Source organism: Helicoverpa zea, chromosome 6 (genome assembly GCF_022581195.2).
Source record: "Helicoverpa zea isolate HzStark_Cry1AcR chromosome 6, ilHelZeax1.1, whole genome shotgun sequence".
In the NCBI taxonomy this organism is placed as follows: domain Eukaryota; kingdom Metazoa; phylum Arthropoda; class Insecta; order Lepidoptera; family Noctuidae; genus Helicoverpa; species Helicoverpa zea.
This window is the reverse complement of record NC_061457.1, coordinates 1,420,210-1,445,804: the sequence shown is the minus strand read 5'-3', so window position 1 is coordinate 1,445,804 and position 25,595 is coordinate 1,420,210. Positions and strand designations below refer to the sequence as shown.

Here is a 25,595-nt window from a genome sequence, read left to right as displayed (position 1 = left end):
ACCGTACAAATCTGTTGAGCTATAGAGTTTTATTTTTTAATATTTTTTGCACTTGTCACCCCCAAAAAAAAAAACCAACGTCAACGTCAAACGAACTTCCGTCTGTCTTTTCGTGGAAGTGGTGTCACTTTGTGAAGGTGCTGATAATTTTTTATTATAAAATCTAATGTAATCTTTATAAGTGATGATTATTTTGCTGTGATAATTTGAGAACGTGTAGTGTTATAGCTGTTTAATTTATTTTTCGATTTATTTCAGATCACAATGGGGCGCCGACCAGCGAGATGGTAAATAATTTCCAACCTCTAAAACTGTGTTTTGGTTATGATTTGAGACAAGTTTTAATGTGTAAAATGTCGTTTTCAGCTATCGGTACTGTAAAAACAAGCCGTACCCTAAGTCACGGTTCTGTCGTGGTGTGCCCGACCCCAAGATCCGTATCTTCGACTTGGGTAAGAAGAAGGCTGCCGTGGACGACTTCCCGCTATGCGTGCACCTTGTGTCCGACGAGTACGAGCAGCTTAGCTCTGAGGCTCTGGAAGCAGGCCGTATTTGCTGCAACAAGTACCTCGTGAAGAACTGCGGCAAGGACCAGTTCCACATCCGCATCAGGTTGCATCCATTCCATGTTATCCGCATCAACAAAATGTTATCGTGCGCTGGAGCTGATAGGTAAGCTACATTGATGATTTTTATAATATCCTACTTCTGTACAGTTTACAACACTTTCGAAAATTGCATGCTTGTAATGATGTTTAAGAATTCAGTTTCATACATACTCTCAGTGAATCTTTTATACATCAGTACTTGTGTTTCTAAGATACTGGCCATTTAGTTCCATACTTATTTGTAGGTTATTTTAGAAGGCAAATAAGTATCACTAGCACTATCTACATGTGGTAATAACCCTTGTGGTAGTGTTTTTATTTGTTCCATCGCCTTATGAAGGTCATTGACTTAGTGTTGTGTAGATCCACTTCTGGCATTCTAAATGTTATTTTTACATTGAGCTGAAAGTCTTTAACAACTTATTAATTTATAATGGATGGACTACTGCTGTGACCATAAATGGTTTCAATAAAATGGGGTGTGTTTGTAATAGGCATGATGACAAATTTTTAAATTCCTTTGTATGATGTAGGTATACGTCTATTTTATATGAAAAATTATTAATTTTAAGAAAATGCGAAGTTTTTTTATCAAATAATTGCATTTTTCTCTGTCCACTTTGAATCCGGCGCGAAAACGCTTGTCAGTGTCATGTCGTCACTTGTGACGTCACGACTGAAATTACAAGACGCAAGTAAACAACGCTCGTGCAATAATTAAGTTTTTTGTGTTATTAAATATGAATTTGAAAGGGCATAGGTGTTGTGGGGTCCCCCAGTGTAAGAACACATCCAAAACAACTCCGGATAAGTTATTTGTGTACGTTCCTCACAATAAAATACGAAACAAGTGGCTTAAACTTGCAAGGCGAGATTCAAAAGCAATATTGCCCAGGGTACAACTTTATTTTTGTGAAGATCACCTTGATGTAAGTTATTACATAGTTCTCTAGATTCTAGCATAGTTTATAATGTAAATAACTATTTCGAGGTTAGGTTTCATCTCTCATTGTTTTTTAATTAAACTAGTATACTTACATGGAAGTTTTAACATTTCTAAATTCAGCTGAACAAAAATCTTTATTTGATGCCAAAAACTTTCTCAGCATTATGATATCAATTCTAGGCAAATTAGCGCTGTTTGCCTTGATAAATCCGGGCTCCGTAACTCGTGTTATAAACAATTAATTAATTAAAAACAAAGATCGCAGTGGAAGTTCACAATAACGAAATGTGACGTTCGCGCGATTTCGCGCGAGTTGTTTTGAGAAATGACGTCACGAGCTCTGATTGGTGTTCAAAATATCATGGCGGATTGCCTTATTTCGTAATTTTATTTTATAAAAATACATATTAATCACATTATTAATAAAGAAAACAATGCGTGTTTTATATTCCAAGCTTCAAGTTTAATTTAATAAATATATTATTTTAATGATTTTTGATTACTGTCATCATGCCTATTGTTTTAAGTTTTTGTCTTATCCATTGGCTGATATTTTACGTTGGTGCCAACTGGTTCCATTATTGGTATCAACTGGTAGAGATGTTTTTTTTTTTTATTATTATGCTAGATTTCATTTACAAACAGCAGTAAATCTGTACATGTATTAAAGTGTATGAAACTTGCATGTCATCTTAGTTCTTATCTAGATTTGGAACATATTTTTTTGTACCTATTTATCTCAAGATAAAATTGGTATATCCTCGAAACATCAAAACAAAGGTTGCACAACATTGTGAAAACCACAATAAAATAGTGCCTAGCTTACTCATGCCTAGATCACTGTGACTTGCAATAAATTGTTGATCTTACATTATTATTACCAGTCCCTACATTACATTTAATATGACAAACGCCTATGCCAAATGTGTAGGTGACTTAGTTATTATGCCATACAACAAATTTCAAAACTATTATGAAAGTATGTAGTTGTTTTCCCATGGTTTAACTTGCGTCCTGTGGGCCTGTTATCAGATAAAATACACATAACTTGACATTAAATGTAGCTTTCTGATACTGAGAGAAGAGGTTCAGTAGTTTTAGAGCCTTTAGGGTAGGTGTATATACAAAAAAATATTTGTCTTTGTTGCCATATTGATTTGTGGGTGAACAGTTACAACTTTTTACAACAAGAGGTAGGGTATTCCAAGAAATACCAATGTGTCCCTGAGAGCTATGGGTTTACCCTCTTTTGATACAGATCTTCTTACTTCTATATTGTGGCAATTAAATCTAAAAAACAAGTTTTCTACTGATTTATATTTCACTAGCATCTGCCAGCGGTTTCCCACGAGATGCAGGTAGCCTATAGCCTTCCTCGATAAATGGGCTATCTAACACTGAAAGAATTGTTCAAATCGGACCAGAAGTTGCTGGGATTAGCGCGTTCAAACAAACAAACTCTTCAGCTTTATATATTAGTATAGATTCCATTGCCCCATTGAAGTTACAGCTATGCATGACAAATATAACATTTACTGAACAGTTGGTGTAATAAATGAACATAACTTTTTCAGGCTCCAGACTGGGATGCGTGGTGCTTTCGGCAAACCCCAAGGTACCGTAGCGCGTGTGCGCATCGGACAGCCCATCATGTCCGTGCGCTCCAGCGACCGTTGGAAGGCGCAGGTCATCGAGGCTCTGCGTCGTGCCAAGTTCAAGTTCCCCGGTCGCCAGAAGGTTAGTATTCAAGTTATTACACACCTAGCTATCATATCATACTCGTAAATAATCTTGACTCCTGCCTCCTAGTAGACATAAATGGTTGAGTCACTGTGCAAGGTCCACTAACTGAGGTCCAAATCTTTATTTTGATGACTTATCCTTCCAAGTAAATGTTTCCACTGTTCTTAGATCATATAATGTTCTGTACTAATCTGAATGTAAATGTTTACAGATCTATGTCTCCAAGAAGTGGGGCTTCACCAAGTACGAGCGTGAGGAGTTCGAGAAGCTGCGTGAGGACGGCCGTCTCGCTAACGACGGCTGCAACGTCAAGTACCGCCCAGAGCACGGACCCCTTGACGCCTGGAGGAAGATCCAGAATGAGATCTACAGTGTGTAAATCTTTTTAACATAATATACATCATTAAAACAACAAAATCTGTGTTTCATTTCCTTTAATCCATTACATATTTACATTAAGGGTCAATTCCCACTGAAAGAGCAACGGCCGGCAGCGGCCGTAATTGCAAGGGATTGAGCGCGAGCGCGGCGGGCCGCGCGGCGCCGCACCGCGCCGCGCTCTTACATTTTCCGTGCTCTTACGGCCGCTGCTCTTTCAGTGGGAATTGACCCTTATACATTGATTATAAAATTATCTAAAGAAAGATTCAATAGGTCTACAGGGCTTTTTACTCTTCTTCACTGGTGAAGTAGACTTTCGCTTTCGTTTTACACTGTTCCCAGAGAACACAGGACTTGTTTTCTTATTCAGTTCTCTGCTTAGCTTTTGTGCTTCATGGAAATCTAAATGTTCTCCAAATCTTTCAAGTGGAACTTTTTTACCACATTCTGAGCAGTTCTCCGTGGGGATATTATCGTCGATTTTTACTAAAAAGCTGGCAATTGATGACATGCATTCATTTTTGTTTTGTACCTCAGGTTGCTTTTTCTTTTTGTTTTCGTCATTTTGTTTAACTTTCATTTCATTTTTCTTTACCTTTATTTCATTTCGAACTTCTTGTCTTTCCTCATCTCTTAGCTTCAAGGCGAGGTGGTAATCGGAATGTTCCGCGACCATATCAATTGATATTGTTTTCCCACACTCAGGACAATCGACAATACCAACATGCGGTCTATCATTCTTCTGTGGGGAGGAACGTACTATTTCACTGGCATTTCGATCAGGTTCTGAATTATCAGAGCCAGCTTCATGCATTTTTCTAGAGCTGCTTAGTAACTCTCTGATATTTGTAAGACGGACGACGTCTTTAGAATCGTCTTCAAACAACGCCACACTATTGTTTATTTCGTTTTCTATGGTTGAACCTGAACAATATGTCTCATTGCTATCTTCCCCACACGCGATCACGTCACAGACGGGCGTCGTCGGCCGCACTTTTTGAATGTCCACATCTGATTGCTTTATTCTGCTCATGGGATCCTTGCTGTTTTGCAATATCTTTGCAAAAAATGACTCTTGCTTATCTAAACTAGATTCATAAACTGTTTCATTAGTATTAGTGGTTGTATTGTTATTCTGTTTAGCTTGTTCTGGTTGAGTTTGGTTCATTTGCGATTTATCACATACTTGTAAAAACTTCTGCATAATGTATTGTTTGCCATTATTCTTTATATCAGTTTTATTATTTGCAAGGGGCTGTTCAGTGATAGTGTTTTCTTGCTTTCTTATTGTGGTCTGAATACTATCTTTAGGCTTATCAGAAACTGACATATCTTTAGATGATCCAGCACAAAAATAATCTAATATTTTCTTAGTTTTCTTCGCTTCTGTATTATCTTCAAACTTACCAACACTTATGCCTAGGAATTTGATTGGCGATTTCAATCTTCTGTTACCATCACATTCTGAAAAAGTAAACATTGATTTTAATCTGAATAAAAATAAATATGTGAAGATGGTCAATGCTATTCTTCTACTTACCCTGTACTTTGATACCTTCAGAACTCTCCAGAATAAGTTCTAAAGCTTTGCTTGAAAATAACTCTGAACATAGATCATCATCAGGAGTAAAATTGTATGATCTAGAACTGCTGGTATCCTTGCCTTTTGGCATCTGAATGGAGAAACTAACCACCATTTGTTTTGGTGTTCTGTTGTTTTCCAATGCATCCTTCTCCAGTCTGTCATCTATTTCATCACCCAGGTCTTTAAGCCACTTCTGTAAGCTGTCTAGGGTAAGGAGAGCAGCCTTGCCACGGAACTGCTTGCAACACCCAATGCTCTTGGGGTTAAATCTTGCTTGTACTGGTTCCAGGTCTATTCCACGTGCGATGTTGTAGAGCCATGTTCTATAAATACATTTAATAAATTAGACAAGTTCATTTAATGAGGAATTAAAAAAAAATTGTATATACCCATTTTTTTCATCAAATCTTGATTGTAGGTCTTTTTCAGTAAACTTTTGTAGCTCACCCATTTTCTGGATTCCTAACATTTCACAAACTGTGTACCCAAATTTTCCACCAAGGTGTTTCACTTTTTTCAATGGTAGTGTGCTGAAAGGAATGTGAAATTTAAATAAGGATATGATCATTGATAAGAAGTAAAGGTTTTAATAGATCAGGTTACCTGTAAAGAATATTAACAGAATGCTTTGGTAATACAGTCTGCTTGTTGGGCTTGTTCATGCCACACACTAGTTTAGCTAGAATTTTGTTGTGAGCTATGCCAGCTGAACACCTGTAACCTGCAACACCAATTTGTATATATTATACCCAGCTATTATAAAATTAAGGCTTTCATTTAATTTTTGTATTTCAAGTACCAGTTTCTTCATAAACAGCAGCTCTGATCTCGCTGACTATCACAGCGCCTACAAGCAACCTCTTTGCATGTTCATAATCAAACTCAATATTCTCAGTGCCACATGAGTGAACGTCAGCCAGGAACTCTTCAACACACTCGTACCCTAAGGCAAAGGTGTTGGGTATCATGCCTGTGTGAACCGTGTTTACATTGAGAGTTTTCATTCTTTCTTGCACCTGTTAATAAGAAAACGCATAATTTTGAATATATGAATTATGAGAATGTTACAATAAATAATTGATATCCAGGTTTTGTAAAAATATTAGTGTGTTACTAACAGGTGCAGTGATATCCAAATAAGCTTCATCTATAGAAGCTCTCTCCAGCAGTGGGGTGAACTTCTGCAGCACTCTTGCTACTTCTTTGCCTGCCTCTCTATATCTAGAGAAAGTAATCAATAAATAAAATAAAATATTATTTGTAACATGAAGTATGTGAGGTATAGTGTTGTGAAAGGAAACACGTCAGGTCACGACAAGCGTTTATTGTAGACTACTAGCAGGGGTGACAATCTTAATCAGGGTCTGTCAAGTTTGTTCTACGAATTGCATTAAGGTGGGCTTGAAAACAAGAGAGAGTCAACGACATCAGAGTAAAAGAGATAAATATATAATGTTGCCACCAAAAATACAATTTCGTATTCTCCCTAATAATGAGCGTATAAATTGATTTTTAAAGTAAATTACCCTTGAAGATACTTTTAGCTATTATTCTAATGCCAAAAAATATACTTAGTTGAGAAATATTAGATATAAAATTTAATATTACTTATTAGAAAATATATATGGGGGATTATATGTGGCAACACTAATGTCCGGACGCCATATTGGTTTTGACATTGTTGACGTCACAAGAAAAATGTCTGCGGCCGGTTGCGCACCATTTTATCTTGTACTAATGTTTATTTGTAATAAATAAACTACTTCCATTTAATTCTACATACATTGATAACGTTGAGTCGAGCTTGCTCCTCCGTTGCTGTGTTTTGGTGAAATTAAGTGTGTATTTGTGAGATATAGACTCGGTGTTGAGACAGTGACTTGTTTGATTTTGTTTTGTGTTTAATTCGCGATGAGTTCACAAAAAGAAAACACAAGAATCTGCTGCTTGTGTGGATCTTCACCTTCTAAAGATCCCAGCATCACTTTGCATCGGTTTCCAAAGCCTGGCACTAAAAATGCTCTGCGGTATGTACACTCCATGCTATTCGTCTTAGACGACATAGAATACCACATTTATTGTTAATTCCGCTTCTAACTACCACAAACTCACGTAACATATATACCTATATACTTAAGTCCCAACTTTCCTTGCCAAAAATCATTAGGTACTTACTATAAAAAGTTTTCTTGCTTACACCATTCCCGTATCTAATATAACATCTCTTTCAATCAAAGCGAAGACTACCCACTGACATGATATAATAATATCTTAACTCGGAAAATGATTAAAATAGTGTGTAATTTGAGAGCAGTGGTGGCCGAGTGGTAACTGCCCCAACTTACGAGTGGTAGGTCGCGGGTTCAAACCCGATCTGGCGCATAACTTTGTGTAATTTATTTCGTCACTACTGCTCTCAAAACGGTGAAGGAAAACATCGTGAGGAAACCAGCATGTCCTAGAACCAAAAAAAAATTCGAAGACGTGTGACATCCACCAATCCGCACTGGGCCCGCGGGGTGGATTATGGCCCAAGCCCTCTCCTAGAGAGGAGGCTGTGTCCCAGCAGTGGGAACATTAGAAGGCTGATGATGAGTGTGTAATTTTGATATTTTTAATTTTCAGTTGTGAATTATGGGCAAAGTATTGCTTCCCAAACGAAGCCTGGTCTTCACCAAAATTCCAGGACGCACTCCATAAACAACATAAGATGCTATGCAGCAAACATTTCAAAAGCACATGCTTTAATGAGAAGAAGTTGTTCAGAACAGCTGTACCTGATGTTCAATGCCAAAAGGTTAGTACCATTATCATTTTGAAAGTGTATTTAAAACACCTGTCTTATATAGCACAGAAATACAGACATTATGTTCAGTGTTCATTGTACTATGCAAAGCTATTTCTGAATGACATAGACAAGGCCTGGACCCAAAGATTATGGAGGTACATGGGCTCTATGCGCCACCAAATTGGGAATTTGAGTAGAGCAGAGTAAGAATTATATATGAAGGCAGATTCTTTACTGGAAGAATGAACTTTCGCATAAATGAATTCCCACAAAAAATCTGCTAATGGTTATCCAACCAATTGCAAGATATAAATTTAAAAAATTAAATATATGATGAGTACAATGACCTCTTAAGAGGTTGTTGGTTTTTTCCATAACACTGTATATATGTTTTTTTACATTTACCTCATCTATGACTAATAAATTTAAAGAGTTATCTTTAAATTTATTTAAAATAATCAACTTTCAATTTACAGGATACAACAACTTCTAATGTGCCAGATCAATCTGCCATATTTGAACCTGTTGCCGGTCCATCCAGAATGAATCCTTTAACAGAACATAATGTAAACATTATCACTCCGACCAATTCAGGAATGTTTGTGTGCAAGTCTTCAAAACAAGAAAGTGACCAGAAAAGCAAAATGTTGAGGAAACTGAAAAGTAGTATGAACAAGGTGTATAGATTACAAAAAACTGTAAAACATTTAAAAAACTAATCTTTTTTAAATGTTATTTGTAACAATGAGACAGTCCGAGAAATCCTCAATACAAAAATGAGTTCGACATTTGCACTGTTACTGCAAGGAGAACTGCAGAATTATAAGAGGAAGAAGCCTGGTCGCAGGTGGAACATGGAGGCTAAAATAATAGCATTGAGGCTCTACAAGAGGTCACCAACTAGCTACAAATTGCTAAGGAGAATGATTTGTTTACCAGCACCCAGCACATTAAAATCCCTCTTAAGTAAATTTAAGATGAATGTGGGGACACACAAAACAATACTCACAATTTTAAAAAACACGACAAAACACTTTGTCCCCTCTGAACGTGAGTACATATTGTTGTGGGATGAAATGTCCTTAAGAAAAAATTTATGGTACAATTCGAAGACGGATTTAATTGAAGGGTTTCAAGACCATGCTACACAAGGTAGATCTCCACAGCCAGCTTCATATGCCCTTGTATTTATGATAGTTGGAGTCAGGAAACATTTTAAGCAGCCAGTGGCTTATTATTTATCAAGCGGTTCTGTCACAGCTGACAGACTTTCAGCTTTGATTAAGGAGGTATGCATTGCTTCTTCATATTCAATGATGATCATGCTGATTTAACTCTTTGCTGAACTATGATGTTAGTTTATTTGTTGCTAATCTCCCTTATAATACTTTCAGGTTTTAAATTGTTGCTTTGATGCTGGGATAAACATATGCGCTTCAGTCTGTGACTTGGATGGAGTCAACAAGAGAGCTCTATGTCAATTAGGAGCTTCTGTTGAGAATCCCTTCATAGAAGTGAGCAATCACAAAATTGTCACTCTATTTGACACACCACACCTGCTGAAGTGCTTCAGAAATCTTTTCATGAAATATCATGTAAGATTTAGGACCAATATAACATCAGACCACCAACAAGGAATTGGTAAGTCATTTGTTATTTAGTTTTAGAAAAATAATTGTTTAATAATAAATATGTACATTTAAAGCATAATATTTTTTTGTACAAGTAATTATAACACCGGGAACGATAAGAGGCGGGTTATTTTCTTAGAATAGTTGACTTTATATTTAATTTTGGATATTTATTTTGTACTTTATGTTTTAATTGACTTGTGACGAATAAATAAAATAGTTAATTATAACACTATTAATAATTACTTTACAGGAGTCGCTAAATGGAGCCACATCAAGCAATTTTATGAATTGGACAATAATAATCCCAATTTTGTGTTTGCACCATGCCTAAGTAAACAACACCTTGAGCCTAATTCCAAACAAAAAATGAGGGTAAAACTTGCGGCACAAGTTTTAAGCCACTCAGTTGCAGCAGGACTATATACTAAAATAGCTGGAGGTAAGAAACCTGATTTATTCCTCAGATCATAGTTGCATGATACTTATATTTGTTTCAACAGTATGGTTATCTGGGGTTGTGTCTTTGATAAAGGATAAAACCAACAAATAATTATATTGTGCTTTTAACATTATTACTTAATCCTGTATTGAGCAAGTAACTAGCCGAAACTTCACAATTTATAAAAAGTAAAGTATAAAATAAATGTATATTATGTGTACATTTGCTGCCAGTATATCCGAAGTTATTAAGCTAGTTAGTAATATGCTTACTCATATTGATTTGATTTGTTTATTGTGAATTTTCAGGAGACATGCCGACTGAAGCCTTGGCAACGGCTAATTTAATTTCAAGCATGGACGATTTGTTTGATGGTGTAAACGCGTCGACACCAGACTTAAGGAGAGGAAAAATATTTTCCACAAATATAAAACACAATACAGGACATCTCCAAATGTTCGATAAAATGAAATTTTTTTTTAAAACCCTGGAATTCTTGGGATGCAGGGGTAATCCCCCATCAAAAGATGGCTGGATTTGGACCCTCAATGGGTTAGAAATGGTTTGGAAAATTCTAAGTGCCAAACATACTACAGTTAAAAGTTTATCCACGAGAAGATTCCAGCAGGATCCTCTTGAAAATTTATTTGGATGCATTCGATTCAACTGTGGATCCAATAGCAACCCAACAGTTGCACAATTCGTTGCTGGATTAAAAACAGCTGTAATAAGCAACATGGCACATACTAGCTCAGGTAATTGTGAGCTGGATAGCAACAGTGCCATAATTACCAATTTTAAAAAATTATTGACACCAGCCACAGACATGCACACTGAAACTGAACAATCGGAGTCTGTTATAGAAAATGAAATTGAAGAAAATATTATTTCCTCCCTGGAACAAAATTTGGAGGAAGGAAGTAGCGAACTACAAGCATGTGCTTATGTCTGTGGCTTCATAATTAAAAAATATAAAAATATTTGTAAGAACTGTAAAAATATTTTAGTCTCCGAAACACCAGAAGAAGTGCATAATTTTATAGAGTTTAAAAATTATGATTCGGTAAAAAATTCTCTTACATACGCCTCTAAAAATTTAATAGATTGTGTAGAAAAAAGTGCAAACATAATTAATATTTTTTTAGAAAAAGAGGCGTATAAAGAGAATATAAAAAAAAAAATAACACAATTACTAAAGGACTCTATAAATTATGTCTTCCTCGAAAATTGTATGGAGCACAAAGAATTAAATATAAATTATATAATAAATAGTGTCTTCCATATTAATATAAAGAGATATTGCATAATAAAAAACAAAATTTATTCCGAAGATGCATGTAAATCTGCACTAAAAAGAAAAATGAACATAATTATGCATAAATAAATATCTTAACTAATATTATATGTGTGTATGTGTGTATGTGTTAATGTTAAAACTTGGCAAGATCGTTTTTCAAAAATTTGTTTCAGCCCGGAACGAAATACATTGATATATAGCTTTTGTTGTGTAGTAAATGTTTGTAAATATCAAAATATAATTGGTCTAGTGTCTTTCTCTTCCTAATCATTTCTATAATAAAGAAGAAATAACACCAACGTTTATTACACAATATGATAGAATAATTTAAACCATGTCTGTAAACTTGTTGTTTGTTAAACAAATCGATAGTATTCTTTATTGTATAATAACATAGTCTTGTTTTTTATAATAGTAACACTTTAAAACTAACTAGAATTTTTGTTTGTTTATGTTTTGATGTTGAAATTGTATGCAATAGGCCCATCCATACTTGTTATTTTGGACGAAAATGTCTGAAATACCTACCTAAATTGATTAAATTCATGTATTTTAAAATTCATTACATAGGTGCACATACTTGTGATTTATGAACACCTTTTGTACCCTATTTCTGGAAATAAATTATAATTATTAACATGCTAAATAAAAAACTCTTGTACTGTAATCTTCCTTTTATTACACTGCTGCACTGCTCTATAAAGATAAATATTAGCAATTTATGCACAAGTACACTGTGTTTCATGTCGATTATTGCTGAGCAAAATGTGATAATCTTGCTCAGCCATAATCGGGCCCCTGTACTTGTGCATAAAATGCAATAAAAATGACCTATAGAATATACTGTAGTTTGAAACTCCCGCCCTAGCTTCTACTCTCTAGTTTTCGTGGGCGGAATATAGATGGCGCCGGCCGGTAAGGAAAAATTTCCTCATAAAATTTGTACGGAGTCGTTATTCTTCCCTTTAGGGTATATATGTTCTGTGATCTTAATAGTGGCAAACGAGAAAACGTATCATTATAGGTCTGCAAAATGAAGTGAGACAGTAAATACATTGAGGTCCTTACATGGAAGTGTCATTTTAATTTGGTAGTATTATAATGTAAGATATTAAAGAAACTGAAATATAGATGGCGTTATTTGTAATGACGATGATGCGCGATTGCGTAGTAGTTATGCTTAGGTGTGTAAGAGGGCGCTATCACATCTTTTATTGGTTCTACTCTTACCCTATCTTTTTTTTCAGCTAAAATAAAAAAATAAATAATAAAAATTTTGAGTTGCATATTGAAGCAATTACTAAAATTTAATGTTTATTATCAATTAGCCAGAAATAAAATAAAATTCAAGAATTTATTTTCTACTGGCAACATTAAATCCATTTTCTACATGCAACATTATGCAAAAATTGTCAATCAAACAAATTTGGCTGCCGGTTTGCGCTGAAGTGCTTTTCGGTGTCTTGTTTGTTTTTCCAGATTTTTATCCCTATTAGTGCTTTATCCACCTAAGTCCGTTAAGTTGAGCCTCTGCTCCTTCGGCCGTGTCGATTTTGTGCTTGAGGTGATCGAAATCTTGTGAATTTTGTGCTTGAGATAGGACTCGTTGACCCGTTTTGTGATAATTAATATTTATCATGTCTAATAGAAAGTGTTGTGTTCCCGGATGTACAAATGGCTTAGGTAAGCATTTATCAACATCCTTAAAACAAATAGTCGTCATTTTGTCACGACTCCACTGAATTCTAACTTGTTACCCTTTTTTTCAGACACTACGGGGTATTTACATAAATTCCCTAATCCAGATAAGGATAGGCAGCTATTTAATACATGGGTCTTTCATATTGGTGGTGACATTTTGCAACTTGAAAATAACCATATTTTCAAATACCGCCGCGTCTGTAATGATCATTTCGAACCAAAATATTGGTGCCGGAATAACCGACTTGCCAAAGGAGCTGTACCTACAAAAAACATGCCAGGTTAGTTTTAGTAAAATACCCAAATTAAGGTACCTGTTTACCTTAAAGAGTACCTAAGTCTCAAATTTCTAGAGTTGATGTTAGAAAGAAATAAACAGTCATGTTATTTGAGTTTAAAGTAAACTTTCCAAATCACAAAATGAAAAGCTGCAGTAAGTCTAAAACATCTGAATAGAGATTTCTTTGGAGCCACAATTTCTGTATGTACGCAGTATGTCATACAAGAGTTTCTATATTACATTTCAAAATTTACTATATTTATAATTCATATTATTTTATCGTTGTTTACAGGATTATCTTGCTCGAAATTCAGCATTGAAAAAAGAGCACTAAGACCTCTTCAGATTTCAGGACCGTCTACATCAAAAGGTATATTTTATCATATACATATAAACAAGCAATTCATTTTTATACATACATACATACATTTACATTACGTATGTACTAGCTTCCACTTGCGGCTTCGTCCGCATGGTGTATTGATAAAAAGTGGCCTATGTCTTAATCCAGGGTATCACCTATCTACATACCAAATTTCAACCAAATCGGTCCAGCCATTTTTGAGTGAAGTTATTTCAAAGATCATTTATTCCTACAAATTAGGCTGAAATTGAGTAACTTGAATGTCACATTTACCAAAAATCCTTTGCTATTTTTAATTTGTTGTAATACTTAAATAGCACTGCATTACACAATTTTGGTACCCTCTTGACTGAATGAATAGGTAATGAATCATAGATCAAATGTTCCAAACATAATATGTGGTATCCATAACGTCTAGTTTTCAAGGTACATGTCAATTATGATTTCTACTACTCTCACTTAGGCATACAAAAAACCATTACCATGTCTGAAATAATTTACTTTTGTATTACTTTGTTTTGTTTAATACTTGTTTCTTTTCAATAATGTCAACATATTTGTGCATAATATGCGGCACCCATGCGGACAGCATATAGTGTAATTGATAGATAGACACTAGCAATAAATGATGTAATAATAACATATACTAATCACTGAATATTATTATTTACAGAACCTGCGCATCTACATATACACTCACAAGGTTCAATTGAAGATGTACAAATGAAAGAGAATCTTGGTGAGTGATCCTACATACAAGCATTTAATCAGCAATTATTTTACACATATTCTGTCCTGGAACTCCTTCATGCGCCCGGATAAAATGTAGCCTCTCTCGATAAATGTGCTAATTTACCTTAAAATCATCTTAAATTGAATTATTTTTGTTGTTCCTGAGTTATAATTTTGCAAACAATTAAAGTAAACTAGCCTCTCTATAAACCTATCCCTTAAGACAAGAGTGATTGATGAAATACAGTTTGTTAAATTACATTTATATGTCATATGCATAAGTCCTAAAATGTTAACATCCTTATCACTACATAGTATAAAACAAAGTCGCTTTTTCTGTCATGTGTCATGTTGTATGTCCCTATGAACGCTCAAATCTTTAAAACTACGCAACGGATTTTGATGCGGTTTTTTGTAATAGGTAGAGTGATTCAAGAGGAAGGTTTTTATGTATAATAACATACATTAAATACTGGGGAAATACTGTTATCCCGTGCGAAGCCGGGGCGGGTCGCTAGTTGATATTATAAACTATATAAAAGAAAAAGTAACTTTGTCTAGTAGTGGGCTGGCTTTAATTAATTCAATATGATTCAAATAATGGTTACTCAATATGAACTGCTACATTCATGATGATGGTAATGATCATCAGCTTAATTGGTTTGTATATAATAGGCACACATTTCTTACCAAATATGTTAATGACCTTTCAGATCCTGTCACTTCAGAATCTCAGTCTGTACACAGTGATAGACAGCCTCATAGTGAAGAAGAAAATGTTGAGGTGGTGAAAGATCTTGGTAAGCAACACAATTGTAATCAAACTTAATAACTTCAAAGCTGAGTTTGCTTGTTACACTCACTATCATGGTTTATTAACTAGGTACTGATTTATAGATTTAATACATATTTCAATCATGGGATACTTTCACACACAACTAGCTTTGATGCTATCTCACTCATATGTACTCTTAAATTCTGCAATTTTTATTCATATGATTCTTATTATTTTTTCAGTGCATCGCAAAGTTAAATGTGTTAGTAAGAAGGCGGTAAAACAGGTTGCTGTTACGAAAACTGAGCGTGCTCTGTATCAGAAAATGCTGCAAGTTGGTGTGAAACTCAGCAAATGCCGTAGCAAGGTTAAAAAGCAGGCAATCAAGATCAAGGCCCTGCAAAATATTACTACAAACCCTCAATTTTTAGAAACTCTAGACAAAATGTCTAGCACATCAAAAATTTTAACTTTGCTGCAGTTCAGGGAGCACAAAAAGGAAAAAAAAGGCCGGCGTTTCACATTAGAGGAAAAAATTGTAGCTTTGACTATCCTCAAGCAAAGCCCAAAAGGATACAGATTCCTGAGGAAAATCTTTATCCTGCCATCACGCCAAATTTTAATAAAATTAATTAATATGGCAGATATAAATGCTGGTATCAATAAAAATTTGATGGCACAAATAAAAAAAGCCACACTTAAAATGAAACCAGAGCACAAATTATGTGTGGTTCTTTTTGACGAAATGTCACTAAAACCGAATGTGGCATACAATGAAAGGAAGGACAGAGTGAGTGGGTTTGTAACCAATGGGCAAGAGACACTGCCTGAGTATGCAGATCATGCGCAGGTATTTATGATAAGAGGACTTATAAAAAATTATAAGCAACCCGTTGCATACACATTTTCTCAGTCTGCCACAAAGGGACCAGAACTGGCAAAACAATTAAAGGCTGTCATCACAGAACTACAAAATGCTGGTCTTAATGTGGTAGCAACAGTGTGCGACCAAGGAACAAATAATGTTAACTGCATTAAATTCTTGTTACAAGAAACAAGAGGTATTCTGTTAAGAAAATCAGAAGAACCTGAGGGAAATATTATTTTAATAAATAAACAGGAAATCATTCCCTTGTATGACCCACCTCACTTAATGAAATGTATAAGAAATAATTTAATAACGAAAAATCTACTATATAAAAAAGACAACAAAATGCTAATGGCAAAGTGGGAACACATAACTGCACTGCACCAAGAAAACCCAGGCTACAAAGGCATAAGACTGGTGCCAAAATTAACAGACTCCCACTGCATTCCCAGTAAAATTCCACGGATGAAAGTTAAATTTGCTACGCAACTATTCAGCCAAACTGTAGCATCAAATATGGGCTACCTAGCAGGTAAATAAACTTTATTACATAATGTTTTCACATTGCATTATTTTATCGATACTTATATATTATAAAGCTGAAGATTTTTTTGTTTGTATGTTTTCTTAACCATGCTAATCTGAAGAACCAATCCAATCACCAAGGTCGATCAGGTCTAATTTGAAATAATCTTTCACCGTTAGATAGCTCATTTATTGAGGAAGACTAAAAGTGACTTTTAATCTGGGTGCGCGAAGTAGCTTTCACGGGATGCGGTAGAACCGCGGGCGGAAGATTGTATAGTAAAAGTTTTCACAAATTAAAAACTGCTCCCAGTTCAGATTTAATAATAACAAGTTTCTTATTGATGACTAGATGCCATAGTAGCCAGTGTATCTGCCTGCCACAGGAGGTCGCGGGTTCGATTCCCGCATAAGTCAAACATTTATGTGTGTGGGTGTTTCTACATATGTACACTATGTTATGTTATTTATAAAATATTTATATTTATATAAGTTCATTTATTGGTTGTCTGCTGTACCCAAATTACAAGCAAGCAATGCTTTGTTTGGGACTAGATTGCGTTGTAAGAACGTGTGAGGAATATTTATTAATATTTTTTTTCTTATTTTTTTGCAGAAAAAGGAATAATCTCTCAAGATGCGCAAAATACAGCGGACGTCATCTTGTTTTTTGACAAACTTTTTGACTCCATTAACGGAAGCTTCGGGAAAAGGAAGCACAGTAAACCACTGCTGGGACCTGCGACGCCGAACTCAATACATCACAAAACATGGATGGAGGCAAAAATATTTTTAAAAAATATGAAATTTGTGAATGTAAAAACCTCGAATGTGGAGTATGTTCCCACCTTAAGTAACTGGGTATGGACACTAGAAGGAATAGAACTGCTTTTAAAAAAAATTGCTGCGAAGTACGGAGTGACATCGGTTTGGTTGCGGCATCTGAATCAGGATCCAATAGAAAATTTTTTTGGATCGATAAGGAGTCAAGGATGCCGCAACGTAAACCCTACTCCAGATGGATTTGAAGCAGCATTTAGCAGCCTTTTAATAAACAGCCTATCTAGTGTCCATGCCCCAGGGACAAATTGTGAGGCAGATAATTGCCACGCTTTGCATGAAGTTCTCATCACAAGCGGGGCCTGCAAAGAACAAATAAATTGTGAGCTCTCTGAGATTCCGGACATTGAATTTACAGCCCTTGAAGACAAAAGCGACCCCCGTATAATTGGGGGGCTACAATATGTTAGCGGTTATTTTATTAAAACCGCTAAGAAGAAAGTCTTCAAGGGTTGTAGTGAATGTAAAAAAAATTTAATGTCCGATCAGGAACACGATTATTTAAAATATAGAGAGTATGCTAATAAAAAATGGCTTTGCAGTCCCAGCGACTCTCTCTTAAATTGTGTTTCGAATCTGCAGGATATAAATTACACAATAATTAAAAAATGTTTGGAAAAAAAATATTTAAAAGATTTCATCAAAACATTAATATTTATACATTTGAAATTCGATTTCATAAAATGTGAAATTCATAAAGAAAAATTAATAGACTTTTTAATCAATATATCCTGCAGATTCTTTATTTACAATTACTGTAAAGATATTAATAAAATATTAATAAATAGGAGAGAGTGTGATGATGATACGGATTCCTATAAGCTAAAAGCGAAAAAATTATACATGAAATGTTTTAAAAGAAAAAAATAAATTATATTAAAGGTTATCAGTGTTTTATTTATTGAAAAACATCTTATAAATATTAAACAAAAAGAAACAAAAATCTACCTAGACCCAGTAACCACTGCTTTATGTAGCTATATGTATATATATTGACAAATAGTTTCTTAAACCTGCGTTCAGAAGGCGCCACTTGTCTTACTTAGTTTGGTAGTCGAGTTGGACCTCTATTTCATAATATAAAAAGTACTCTGTGACTACTAGGGCTACATGTTGCTTATTACTAAGTTGCTTATAACTACATTTTACCTCTTCAAACAAACATCACTTATCGCAAGCTACGTACCAAAGGTCATACAAGGTAGATACTGCAATGAATTTAGAAACTGAAGTAATTATTCATGGTATTTTGAGTTTAGAATACTACTTATTATACTGTGTTGCGAACGATTCAAATATGTATAGTTAAATAGGTCTTACTTGGAAATGTCAGCTTTTCCTCTAAAACAAGGTACTGAAGGCAGCTCTATGTCCGGACACTTAGCCTTCGCCTCGTCACCTCTCATATGGCGCGTAACGCCCCGGTCTCTTGCAACGTAGTTAACAGCAATGATCCTGAAAAAAGGAAGTAAAAATACAGTAGTAACATTCACAATACATTGTGAATAATTAATGAGTTTCGCAACATGATGTAAGTAACAAATAGAAATTCTTGTATGTCATTTACCCGCCGCCTTTCCAAGGATTATATTGCACTACAGCGATAGGTTTCCCAGCTAACTCAGGATTCAGTTTTTCTTCCACTTGGCAGTAAAAACAGTCCATATCTATGAGCACTACAACACGATTCTCTTGCTCCATATTGATTTAGTCGTATAGTTCGGATTTATATTTGTAAAAAAATAAACTTATGATTAACTTGGGTATAATATCTTTAGGTCATTTTTGCAAAAATCGATCATTCTGAAAGTTAAGGAGTACATCGCGCCAAAATAATGCAAACATTTACTTGCTTGCTGTGACAAGACTTGACTTGACAATTTGTCAATAATGTCAACTTGACACATATGGTGTCAAGAACCAAAGACAAAATTACATTGGGTTAGGTGGGTTTCTCTGCAGAAGAATGTGGATTCCCGCGACAACGAGCGCAGTTTCTACACATAATAAGCTGTGGCGCTCACGTGCGAGGAGACACTCCAGCACGCACTTCTCCCCACGTGGATTCTCCTTCAATAACAAAAAGTTGGATTTGTCGTAATTTATTCTTATATTTTACCGGTCCGAATACCTTATTAGTATGGGGACAAACCAACATCGTCCTGCCCCTATCCTAGTGCCAACTCTGTGCCAACATCACAGACCTGTCCGTTATGCACCGTGATGAAGTACGGACGAGGCTTTGGCGACGAATGGGAAAGAAATTAAATAAATCAAATAAAAAATTAAATAAATGGTTTATTAAAATCCTTGGCCGTAGGTTGTATTCCACCGAACATACTGTCCTAGGTCATCTTGAGACACGCTAGGCTTCACCCTTTGTAACGCATTTACGAAATCTTGAACACATACTGGGCGCACCTGAAAGAATACTCAAAATTAAAACAATACATTATCAATAATTCATGAATAAAATAAAATTGTTTCATTTAATCATAATAGCGCCAACAGGAGAGCTAATTAAGTGCATTACAAAATATTAACCTTATGTCTACTAATGCTGACGATTTGCGAGAGAGGCACGGAGCGAATGGGTCCCATCGCGGCCTCCGAGCAGAGAGACTTCATGTCGGCGCCAGAGTAACCATCCGTTAAGTTTGCGATCTCCGATATATGTTGCGGTGTTAAATCATTGTTTTCGTTTTCTAGAAGGTTCGCTATTATTTGTTCGCGAGCCTGAAAAGATGTATAATATATAGACGTGAAATACTAGACTTATTCCGCGACATTGCTTGCGTCCCGAGGGAACTACTTCCCACGTCCTCCTCTCATCTCCTATCTTCAGCCCAAATATCTCAATTGGTTCAGCATTTTTGCCAGAAAGCCTCGCAGGCAAGCTCAGCCACTGCTTATAGGATATACTCACACCAGCATCAGGCAGTGGTATGTAGAGCCGCTTGACGAGGCGCCTGCGCGCTGCCTCATCCAACTCTTGAGGCCTGTTAGTCGCGCCGACTATCAGGAGCCGATCTTCCTCACCTGTTGCAGAATTTTTGTTAAACATAAAGTAAAAATAAGATTATGTTCGAAATTGAGTACGATATAAAATTATTACCAGTAGCTGCGCCGTCGAACTGCACTAAGAACTCTGTCTTTATTCTCCTAGTGGCTTCATGCTCAGTGTCGCTACGCTGAGTTAGCAGAGAATCTATCTCATCTATGAAAATCACCTGTAATATTAGATTTTTGTAAGCAAGCAAGCAAATGTATCGACATTCTTCATAAATAGAAATAAATTATTGTAGTCATACAGCAGGCTGGTGACATCTGGCGACGGCAAAGAGCGCGCGTACCATCTTTTCTCCGTCGCCGATCCACTTGGACGTGAGCGACGACGCCGATATACTGAAGAAGGTGGCGTGGCATTGTGCCGCCACACATTTACCTAACATACACAATTTGTTAAAAACTTATAAGAGAGTTTTAAATAATCTGTTTCATTTATTTTTGGCCAATGTGATCCCCAGATTTGTAGAGTAACTCAGCAAGGGTTTGAATGTTTTATCTAATCTTCAATCTTTTTATTGAGTTACCAATTAAAGTTTTCCCAGTGCCAGGTGGTCCAAACAAGAGAATTCCCTTAGGTGGCCGTCTCAGTCCAGTGAATATGTCAGGGCGGAGTAGGGGCCACACCACTGCTTCTTGTATCACTGATTTAGCCATGTGCAGACCTGCTATGTCATCCCAACCTATAAAAAAAATATTTCATTTCATCTTCTAGGAAGACAAGAATCATATAATATGAAAAATAAACTTATATGACATACTAACCTATGGGTGTTCCCTTATCAATAATCTCACTTTCAATCAACTCAATCATTTTAGGATCAATATGTTTGAGTCGCTCATCTGTCAGTTCAGGCACAACAGTCTCCTGTTTATCTCTGGAATTAATATAAGCATTGAATACCAGTTTAGTATGCAACACATAATATACTTAGTGAAGTACTTACTGAGCTCCAATCATAGGTGACACAAACTTAGCCTGAGCTTTCCTTGATGTACCCAATGTTCTCTTAGCTGCAGGATTAGAAGCAAGAAGAGTTTCCTTAGCTGTCTTAAACATGATCTTGGACACATTGCTCTTATGAGCTTTGTTTTCTTCTTCCTCTTTGTCAAAATCTACTTCCTCAGATATGGGAGTACTGGATATTGTTTGTTGGTTAAAGTTTTTACTATTTTTATGCTTTGGTCGCCCAAACCTTGGTTTAAAGACATGTCTGTGATCATCCCCAGATCTTGATTCTTGACTTGAATTCTGAGAATGTACTAAGCACAAAGACCCCTTGTGCTCCGAGACTTGTTTGGGACCTTTATCAGTGGCTTCCACTAAACCCAGATCACAGGTGCATTTGTTTTTTTGGAAAGCATTTACAGAAGATTTTGTTCCAGAATTACATTGGTCACAAGTTGCTGAACTCCGATCAAAATAACATGATGCATCAAAATTGCTGTAAACATGAAAGTAAGGTTGTTGGAATCGGAGTAACCTGCCTCGAAGGATTAAAATAATAATGAAAACTATGAGAGTAAACTTACTTTAAACAACTTTTCCATGTTTTCGTGTTGCTTGTGTCAGCATTTTGTAGTAAAAAGTTAGCCGAATTATGAATGTGCTTTGTAGCACTATCACCTAACATCTCTTGATTGTTATTCCAAATGTCGTTCAGTATTGCTGTAGATGCTATATTCGACGCACTAAGGATAAAGAATATTGGTAAGAATCATTAAATAACTTTTATTAAGTAAACATTTTGAACTGTACATTACCTTGCTAGCGAAAGTTTGTATTGTTGATAAAAAGATTTATTAGTAGTAGACAAATTGTTATCATTTTCTTCTTCGGGAAATAGACCTTCTATTTGTACAGTTTCAAACATAATTTCTTCAAACCCAATTAAATATTCACGGTGTTAATTTGATTATTTTGAAATTAAAATGTCAAAGTCAAAATCAAAAAGTTTTTCGCGCCTTCGTGTTTTTTTTTTTCAAATAAGTCATAGACATGAATAGATATAATGACATATTTACGGTTTTCGGAATCTCTAGCTCTTAAAAGCAAGCTTGCACTGACTGAACGGCATCATGAATGATGCTCTAGGAAGCTCTCTGTTGGTTCATCTCTTGGCAGCAGCTGTCAAGATTGTTTCTGCTTCTGTCAGTCAAAGAAAATTGTCAAGTTGAGTTAAATATTGTAGCTTTAAAATAATATAAAATCATATAATCTTTGTAATTTGAAGAAGAATAAAAATTTTTTACTTATAAATAATTTATAATATTTGGTGCGAAGACCATGTTGCTTTGTTCAGAAGAAACACTTTGAATGGGACGTGAACGCGATGAGTTCGAAACAAACAATTTATCATGAAAAACAGGTTAAAGAGTTGTGCGCTTTACACGCACTTAACAATTTATTCCAGGTAAATATTAAATTTTAATGAACAATACCGTAATACATTGCCTCGCTGTGAAACGTGCTATTATTGAACATTCAAAAATCAAACTTTGTTGTGTTCATTATTTCTTATGTATTTATTTATACATTTAAAGTATGTACTACATGTACAAAATGATGGATTGATATGTTTTCAGATGCGCGCAACATATTCAAAGTCTGAGTTAGATGCAATATGCAGCAGGCTGTCCCCCAATGTGTGGATCAATCCACACCGGTCCATGCTGGGTCTGGGGAACTATGACATCAATGTGATAATGGCAGCTCTACAGAAAAAGGGCTGTGAGGCTGTTTGGTTTGATAAGAGAAAGTGAGTAAACAAATCTAATCCTAAGTACTCTAAGCTTACACAAAAAATACATCCAAATATATTTTTAACACCTATTCAATCTATTGTCCTAGCTTTATATGTTGTGGACAGATATTGTAGGACAGTTTGTCACAATAGTTCCAATAGTATAAGTAACACAGTGCTTGTTTTCTAAAATATTGAAATGTTTCAGGGACCCAGGTTGTTTGGACTTGTCAAACATCTGTGGTTTCATACTGAATGTGCCATCAGATTACAAACTGGGGTTTGTAATGTTACCACTGCGCCGACGGCACTGGATCACCATTCGGCAAATACAGGGCAACTTCTACAACCTTGACTCTAAGCTTGAAACACCACAATTGATTGGAAGGGTAACTATTATTTTTCCTTGATTCAATTTTAGGATATAACTTGCTATTTCATTTGTTAGTTGTAGGTTGTTACTGAGTTTTGATAGTAAACAATATTTTCTTAACATTTCAGAGCAGTGATTTAATAGCATACCTCAAAGAGCAGCTTGATAGCAAGGAAAAGGAATTGTTTGTAGTAGTAAGCAAAGAGGTAGAGGAGAAGCAGCTATGGATGCACCAGTACACGGTACAGAACAGCAAGCAGTGTCCACAGAGCACAGGCACGTTGCCGGCTGACAACCAGTGTGACAGTCCCGAGGACAGTGTGTCCTCCCTCTCACATTACGACTACAGAAACCGAGATGCAGAGTGTGTCAGAGTGACAGATGTGAGGAATTGTGTTGGCAGTGGAGAAAATAATTTTAATGTGTGACTTTTAAGACTTGTTAATACTTTCCACAGACTGCTTGTGACAGCATAGCAATTTATAATGTGTTCACAGATTTTTCACTGTATGTGTGGTGTGTATTGAAAAGATATTTACATAAGAATTGGTGTTGGTTTGCAACTGATAAGGGAATACGGGCTGTTAAGCCAAATTGCAGTCTGTTGTTTCAGTACTTAAATGAGTATTGTTCTATTTATTTTATTAATCTATTTGTTTTTATATGCACTTTATTTTTGTTTTGCACAAATAATGTTGAAGATTGCAGCATATTGTTGTTTTTATTTTAATATATTTTCTTGTTACATAAGGCCTAAGGTTACAAATAGTAACAAATATAGTAAATCTAGATAGATCTTGCCTTTTATGATGGTCTTTCTACAGCAATATTTCTAAGACTGTAATATTATGTAAGCCATCCGATCTTCATAGCATTTCCAAACTTTAGAGGTCTTCATCTTTTATATAATAATAAAATAATAGCAATCAATAACAGTGATAGTTCTGATAGTAATTGATACTATGCCTGTTGAATGTTACAATATAATATCATGATATATACTGTTTCAGTACTATGCCAAATATGATAACCAAACTGTTTGAATCTATAATATTGAATAACTTGGCCAAAATAATAGACTAATGTTGTTACAGATAACTTCTATCTATATTTTTTGTTATTATTATTATTTATGTGATAACTTTACATTCTGGATGCACTCATCTAAGTTTTATATCACATTTTATTTGTTTTACATCTTCAAAATACGTGTCATCACATGGGCTCTGTTCACATAGAAACTACATGATCATCATCACCATTTCGTGTCATTTATATAAGGTACTCTAATGTTCCACATAAGAAAGAAGTCTGTAATTCTGAAATCTGAACAGGGCCTAATCTTTATATCGGTCGCAACGTGATAAATTCCAAGTGGACGATGATTATTTAAAGGTCGATAGGCTCGCTTCGGCAGCCGGGTAACCGGGCTGCACCGCTTCGCCTCGAGCTGTCGATATTCTTTGAATGGACTTGCGAGAATGTGACGGTTAAATAGGTGATCACCATTGGACAGGACTCTAGTTGACCGATCAGTCAGTTGGCCAGTCATCAGACGGTTACGTGGTATCCCATGATGCCCACAAGATGTGCAGGTCAGGTTCGGAGGCGACATAGTGAGCCATGACCTTTAGTTACTGAACTTCTCATAAGTTTTTTACTATTAAACTTTACTGTACATATAAGATATTTTTCCAAAAAAATAGAAAGTGTGATGATGGATTGGGTGTTTTATTTTCTTTATTTAAATAAATAAATCGCTTGCTAATCGAATGCTTAGTACAGACGCTATCCCATCACGCTACTATAATCTGTCAAACATAATTTAAATAAGATTTGAACCATAATCTGTAGAAGCATAAGGTTCAATGTTGATTGAGAAAATTAAGCTTCATGATATTAGCTG

The 25,595-nt window shown here is 35.4% G+C and overlaps 5 protein-coding genes across 5 annotated transcripts; 3 read left to right on the top strand and 2 right to left on the bottom strand.

Annotated features, from left to right (window-relative positions):
- Positions 1-9: 9 nt before the first annotated feature.
- On the top strand, positions 10-3,714 carry LOC124630975 (60S ribosomal protein L10). The gene is made up of 5 exons (XM_047165038.1): positions 10-137; positions 259-287; positions 367-672; positions 3,129-3,291; positions 3,509-3,714. The coding sequence occupies exons 2-5, from the start codon at positions 265-267 to the stop codon at positions 3,674-3,676; spliced, it is 660 nt and encodes a 219-aa protein (XP_047020994.1). The 5' UTR covers positions 10-137; positions 259-264; the 3' UTR covers positions 3,677-3,714.
- Positions 3,715-19,362, bottom strand: LOC124630967 (DNA polymerase eta). The gene is made up of 9 exons (XM_047165028.1): positions 19,074-19,362; positions 18,827-18,961; positions 6,382-6,484; positions 6,063-6,279; positions 5,867-5,984; positions 5,653-5,793; positions 5,219-5,586; positions 3,911-5,142; positions 3,715-3,754 (listed from the first exon to the last, which is right to left on the bottom strand). Exons 1-8 carry the CDS (start codon positions 19,205-19,207, stop codon positions 3,929-3,931), a joined length of 2,430 nt encoding a protein of 809 aa, XP_047020984.1. The 5' UTR covers positions 19,208-19,362; the 3' UTR covers positions 3,715-3,754; positions 3,911-3,928.
- LOC124630971 lies at positions 8,776-11,659 on the top strand. The gene is made up of 4 exons (XM_047165033.1): positions 8,776-9,340; positions 9,446-9,692; positions 9,936-10,124; positions 10,433-11,659. The coding sequence occupies exons 1-4, from the start codon at positions 8,828-8,830 to the stop codon at positions 11,506-11,508; spliced, it is 2,025 nt and encodes a 674-aa protein (XP_047020989.1). The 5' UTR covers positions 8,776-8,827; the 3' UTR covers positions 11,509-11,659.
- A 422-nt stretch (positions 19,363-19,784) lies between the features above and the next one.
- Positions 19,785-22,591, bottom strand: LOC124630972 (fidgetin-like protein 1). Its single transcript, XM_047165034.1, has 10 exons — positions 22,337-22,591; positions 22,106-22,264; positions 21,520-22,017; positions 21,338-21,450; positions 21,100-21,255; positions 20,818-20,951; positions 20,622-20,736; positions 20,433-20,545; positions 20,051-20,242; positions 19,785-19,927 (listed from the first exon to the last, which is right to left on the bottom strand). The coding sequence occupies exons 1-10, from the start codon at positions 22,444-22,446 to the stop codon at positions 19,808-19,810; spliced, it is 1,710 nt and encodes a 569-aa protein (XP_047020990.1). The 5' UTR covers positions 22,447-22,591; the 3' UTR covers positions 19,785-19,807.
- Positions 22,592-22,699: 108 nt separating this feature from the next.
- On the top strand, positions 22,700-25,411 carry LOC124630973 (josephin-2). Its single transcript, XM_047165035.1, has 4 exons — positions 22,700-22,986; positions 23,159-23,331; positions 23,525-23,705; positions 23,818-25,411. The coding sequence occupies exons 1-4, from the start codon at positions 22,906-22,908 to the stop codon at positions 24,115-24,117; spliced, it is 735 nt and encodes a 244-aa protein (XP_047020991.1). The 5' UTR covers positions 22,700-22,905; the 3' UTR covers positions 24,118-25,411.
- Positions 25,412-25,595: the final 184 nt, after the last annotated feature.